This window comes from Capsicum annuum, chromosome 1, assembly GCF_002878395.1.
Source record: "Capsicum annuum cultivar UCD-10X-F1 chromosome 1, UCD10Xv1.1, whole genome shotgun sequence".
NCBI lineage: Eukaryota > Viridiplantae > Streptophyta > Magnoliopsida > Solanales > Solanaceae > Capsicum > Capsicum annuum.
In genome coordinates, this window is record NC_061111.1 from 110,539,688 (window position 1) to 110,546,359 (window position 6,672).

General features: G+C 30.3%; 1 protein-coding gene across 1 annotated transcript in view; it reads left to right on the forward strand.

The window, feature by feature from the left end:
* Positions 1–227: 227 nt before the first annotated feature.
* Positions 228–6,672, forward strand: part of LOC124897880 (peroxidase 29-like) — a 74,653-nt gene continuing 68,208 nt past the window's right edge. The window contains exons 1-2 of the mRNA XM_047411467.1: positions 228–237; positions 943–1,134. Coding sequence (XP_047267423.1) covers positions 228–237; positions 943–1,134 — 202 coding nt within the window. The remainder of the gene's footprint in view (positions 238–942; positions 1,135–6,672) is intronic.

Below are 6,672 nucleotides of genomic sequence, written 5' to 3' on the forward strand. Positions count from 1 at the left end.
ATTTGAGGTCGAATCCTTTTCAAGTAGGGGAGGATGATACAAGTCAAATGGATGTCTTATCTTTTGATGACATCTTTAGAGGCCAACACCTAGAAAATCAAGACGTGGTCACCTCGAGGATACATGGACATGTATGGAGGACCCATTTTGAGTATAAACAAGGTCGTGAGTGGAAGATTGCTTGGAGCATTGAAGACTTCAGGACTTATGGATTTGGATGAAACTTAATGGCTCACGGTTTGTCCACCTTATTAAGGGCATTTTGGTCACTTCACTTGGCCCAAATGCACTTCATGGCCACCCCACCCATTAAGGGTATTGTTGTTATTTTTGTCCTGTCTTGTAATAATATAAATAGAATATTTTAGGTCTTTTCTCATTATTTTTATGAATGATGAAATATTGAAACATTGAAAGTCCTCTCTTTGAGAGTAGAACACCTTAGTTTAGTCTTAGTTAGGGCTTGGAATAGTCATTGTAGTTTAGGACTTGGAAAAGCTAGTATTGACCTTTGCTTGGAAATGGTGGATCTTGAGGTACGTTGGTTCCCTTGGCGGTCACCGTAAGAGTATGGTGTTTATTAGTACATTCATTAGGGGTTAGTTTTGAAATACACTAGGTTCTTAATCTGGTAATAATCTTTGTCTCACTATCTATCCTTTTCTTTCTTGCAAACTTGTTGTGTTGTTCTTGTTTTCTACTCTCGGTTTGTGTTTGTTCTTGTTGGCCAAAATTGTTGCCTTCTTGTTCTTCATTTTATGTGATGTTAAGCTAGTTTAGGTTGGATGAAATAGGTGTCAAACACCTTGTTTTCTTCTCATTCTAGTGTTGTGTTGTGAATCCAAGAGAGTTCTCCAATCGGTCAAAGAATCTTAGTGTTTTGAAGTCTGTTTGTGGACTGTTTTGAGTCACTTTGTGAGTTCCTTGTTTTTCTTGTATCAGCTGCCCGCGAAGCTATTTCTGTTTCTGTTGGTCCAAGAATTGATATTCCTTTGGGCCGCAGAGATTCTTCCAACCTACCAAATTCATCCTTAGCAGATTCTTCACTTCCTCCTCCAAACTTGGGAGTTGATCACATGCTTCGTCTCTTTGCCCAAAAAGGCCTCTCCCTTGAAGAATCTATTTCCATCAATGGTACGTATATATGCATAGAATATTTCATCTAATGGTCCATATAGGAGTACACAAACTTATTCAAAGAGAATCAAATTTAACTAATTAGATAATCCCTTCATTTAAATTTATTTGAAATTATTTCTTTTTTAGTTCATTTCAAAAAGAATCACTCAATCTTTTTTGAGAAAATACCCAATTACCCCCCTGAACTATACCCAAAAAGGCTATGACACACCTCAACTTAAAGGGACTTATTACCCATTGAACTAATTAAAAGTGTAATTTTGACACCCTTAATGCCTACGTGGCACACACGTGTGCCTACATGGACACTTCAATGTTTTGTGCCACGTAGGTACTAAGGGTGTTAAAATTACACTTTTAATTAGTTCGGGGGGTAATAGACCCCCTTTAAGTTGAGGTGTGTCATAGCCTTTTTGGGTATAGTTCAGGGGGGTAATTGGGTATTATCTCTTCTTTTCTTATCAACTCTGTAATTTCAATTTTCACATTATATGTTTAAAACCATATGATTACAAGGCATTTTTGTACATTTGAAGTATCTTTAATTTAATAGCACAAAATTCACAAATATTTTTTATTTCTTAAATTATGTGTCAATTCAAAATAGGTCAATCAATTTAAAACGGAGAAAGTAATAGGCACAACTTCACATATAGAAAATGTTTATCCACACTCGGTGTTTATACCAAACTAATGTAATCTACCATGGTAAGTGATTTTAAAAAGTAAAATACGTTCATGAAGTAATAGTTAAGAAAATGAATTTTATATTCAAACACATGATATAATGTATTGATTTGATGTAAACTTTGGGTGTGGATAATTTTTTTGGAAAAATGACACTCTATAACACTTTTTAAAATAAATAGCCCAAGTTTGAAAACTTTTCAAAAAGTGGCCAGTTGGATATACTATTTTCGCTTTATATATAATTAACGACATGTATACTCAAAAAATTAATATAATGTTTGAAAACACTCCATATTTGGAATACAAATGTAAACGTAAAACATATACATATTCAGAATATATATTATGTGTAATGGAAAAATTCACAAAATGTATACAAATTCACTGATACAACTAAGAAATTTATACTTTGATATAAATTCAGTGATACAACTTAAAAATCAAACAACATCAAACCCTTGATCCTACTTAACATACCCATTAAGCATGCATTCCAAGAAATCAAATTCATCATCTCTTTCAGCATAAAATCAAACAAACGACAAGCATCATTAAGCATTCCACATTAACATACCCATTAATTAGTGTATTATACGAAACAAAATCTCTCATAGACATTCTTTCAAGCACTTGATGACCATACTCAACAACCCATACCTTAAAAACGTAGAAACCAACTATTTTGTAAAAACACATCCGATCCAAATTTTATTTTCCTCAAAAATTCATGCACTTGCATTCCTCGCTTAACAAAATCATTCTTAGACAAGCTTTCAACACTATAGACAATGAATACTCATCTGCAAAAATTTTCACTTTCAAGTAGGGGTGGGCATGGTACGATACGGTATGGTATTTGAAACTTTAGTACGGTAACTTTGATTTTTGGTATCTAAAAGAACAATACCATTACCATACCAAATTAGTTTGATATGGTTCGGTATTTTTAAATTCAGTTTCGGTATTTTACGATATGGTAATTTGGTAACCATACTTTATTTGATTTCGACTTCCATATATTCATATAAGAAAAACTACATCTTTATACTTTAAAAACGTCTCAACCATATCATACTAACAACTATCTTTGCTAATCAATTACACAAAAAGAACATTTCAAGCATGATTGAATAGTCCAAGATGCAAACTCTAAACAACATTACCTAAACTTAAGCATAGTACTTGTTGAAAATATGTCTCAAAAATAAAGTAGGAATAGAAATTTTTAGTAGTTGTAAATTATTAGAGTCCTATGTGACTTAGGAATTAGTTATCCCTTTATTATTTGAATAGGAATTAGTTATTCCAATTTAAATTGAATTGTAGTTAGAAATGTAGCTATAAATATATGTTTTGAGTTATTAATACAAAAATTTTCTTTGACAATACTATTGCCGTATTTTATTTTTCTCCAACTCTTTCTCTATTATTTCTCTAATTTCAAAGAGAAAAACCAACAATTGGTATCAAGATCCAGTTTCTTGAGGGATCTGTGAGAGAGATGAATTCTGAAAATGACTTTTCCCAAATAACTCCTCCTGTCTTTGATGGTGAGAATTACCATCTTTGGGCAATAAGAATGGAGACTTATCTTGAGACTTTGGATCTTTGGGAGGCCATGGAGGAGGATTATGATGTTGTTCCACTGCCTGATAATCCCACAGTGGCCCAGATCAAAAGCCAAAAGGAAAAGAAAATCAAAAAATCAAAGGCAAAAGCAACTTTGTTTGCTAGTCTGTCTCCAATAATTTTCATGAGAATTATGACCCTTAAATCACCCAAAAAATTTGGAATTATCTGAAGGAATAATATACCGGATATGAAAGAATACGAGGCATGAAGGTATTGAATCTAATAAGGGAATTCGAATTGTAAAAGATGAAGGAATCTGAGACCGTCAAAGAGTACTCAGACCGTCTTTTTGACATTATTAATAAGGTAAGATTGCTTGGAACAAAATTTAAAGATTTAAGAACTGTTGAAAAAATTCTTGTTACAGTGCCTGAAAGATACGAAGTATCAATAACTACCTTGAAAAAAAATAAAAGATCTGTCCAAGATTACCTTGGCAGAATTGTTAAATACGTTGCAGGCGTAAGAGCAAAGGAGGTTTATGAGACAGGATGGTATGGTTGAAGGAGCTTTGGTAGCCAACCACAAGACTCAAAGCCAGAGCAAAAACTACTCACCTTGCCAGCACTGTGGCAAAATAGGTCATCCTCAATTTAAATGTTAGAAGAGACCATATGCACAATGCAAGATTTGTAATCGATTTGGTCATGAAGCTGTGATTTGCAAAAATAAATCTAACAAACAACTCGATGAATCTGAAGCAGCAGATCTGCAAGACTCGGTCCTTCTTTCTTCTTTCTCAGTTTAAAGAGAGGAGAGGAAGGGAGAAGCGAACGGTTTTTGATCATTTTATTGACGAGATTTTCAATGAAAGCTGAGATGGGGTAAGTGTGTGGGAACATATTCTTCAACAAAAAAATCTAATTTTTGGATAATTGATAGTGGTTGTACAAACCATATGACACATGACAAAACTCTTTTTAAAGAGTTTTTGCCTTTGGAAAATAAGAAAGTCAAAATTGGGAATGGTGACTATTTTCCTGCGGAAAGAAAAGGGAATGTTGCAATCAAAATAATTTCAGGTACAAAAATAATTTCAAATGTCCTTTACGTGCCTGATATTGATAAAAGTTTGTTAAGTGTTGGCCAGCTGATGGAAAATGGATTTAAATTACTATTTGGAGACAAATATTGTCGAATCTTTTATTCCACTAATCATGAGATTTTACAAGTTGACATGAGAGACAAAAGTTTCCTATTTAATCCAATAGAAGATTCACATAAGTCATGCAAGAACAAAGATGAATTGACAGATTTATTCAAGAGGTCAAATTCAGCTGAAGCCGAGACAATTTCTGATTCAAGGAGAGTATTGAAAATATGTCTCAGAAATAAAGTAGGAATAGATATTTTTAATAGTTTTTAATTATTAGAGTCCTATGTGACTTAGAAATTAGTTGTCCCTTTATTATTTGAATAGAATTAGTTATCCCAATTTAAATTGAATTATAGTTAGAAATTTACCTATAAATATATGTTTTGAGTTATTAATAAAAAAATTCTCTTTGACAATACTATTACCGTATTTTATTTTTCTTCAACTCTTTCTCTGTTATTTTTCCAATTTCAAAGCTAAAAACCAACAATACTCCTAAATAATAAGCTTTCCAAAATATTTATTGCTGAATAAAAATTACTTTAATGCTCAATTGGATAATAGATGATTTATAAATATATTCAATAATATTAAATATAATATATATATGGATTTTCATATATTATTAAAAAACTTCAGTGCGGTATATGGTATTTCGGTATTTATTGCATAAATACCAAATACTAAAATAATTTAAAACTCCTACCAAATACCATAACATTCATTCCGTGATATAAAAAAATTTGATTTCGATATGCTATTTGGTATATGCCATATCATGCCCACCCGTACTTTCAAGCATCAAACAAAATACTTCGAAAGTCTTATATGAATCACTTTTACTTGAAAACGACGTCATTATCACATCTATAGAAATGGGTCTTCCTGATTTCGCTTTGAACAACAAAAATTGTCAGAAAAGAAGAGAAAATGAGCAAATTCAAGAATGGATTTGTATGGGAACTGATGTCCATTGAAATCTCTTTAATAATGGTATAGTCATATTAGCCGCAAAAGTAGCCAATCAAATGAAAGAAAGTATTTGAAAAATCAACTAAGTGAAAGAGAATTGTACCTTGTGTAGAATATTTGTATATGAGGTCCCACGTAAAAATAATTATAAAATTAAAAAATAATCATATAAGATAATTATTTTAAATGTTAATCATGTCAGGTAATTAAGAATTTATTTTATTTCGTGTACTTTTTCTAAAGTATAATATATAACATAAAAAAAGTTAAGGCCCGTTTGGCCATGAAAAATTTTTTTTTTTTCTGGAAAAATTTTTCGAAGTTGGAAATTATGATGTTTGGCCATGAAAATTTGGAAAATAATTTCAGAAAAATTTCTCAAAAGGGAAAACAGGTTTTTGGTGTTTTCACAATTTTTCAACTTTAATTTACATATGACTCCAATTTTTTAAATTTTTACATAAAACTCTCCTTATAACATTAATTTTTTAATATTACGTATATATCAGTTTTAAAGAATAAGATATTATACTTTCAAACTTAACGCTATCCTAATTAATATATATATATATATATATATATATATATATATATATATATCTTTTTCTCTCTCATCATTATTTTTTTCCCTTATTTAAGACATTATTTTACTGCTAATGATCCTAATTACTATAATATAATAATACTAATAATAATAATAATTTTTCTGTTGTGATACGGACGTTTAAGGAATTATAGTCATGTAATTAATAATGGATAATCATTTCTATATTTATGGAAGTTGTAGCAGATTAGTTTATCACTGCCACAAATTATTCTCATTTTTAATTTGATTATATATATTATATTGTGTACATCTTTATTATACTATTTAAATATAAATAGTTTATACCATATATGCTAAAAATACAAATCTGTAATACATATTTTTCATAAAAAAAAATATGTCCAATTTAACAAATTTATACCATAAACTACAACTGCTACCTTTATATGCCATAATACTTGGTATCTTTATACACAAAGTATTATATTTATACTCATAAATATATAAAGTATTATATTTATAACAGAAATATACAAAGTATGTTATATATAAAGTTTGTGACATGTATATACCATATACACACATATATAAATAT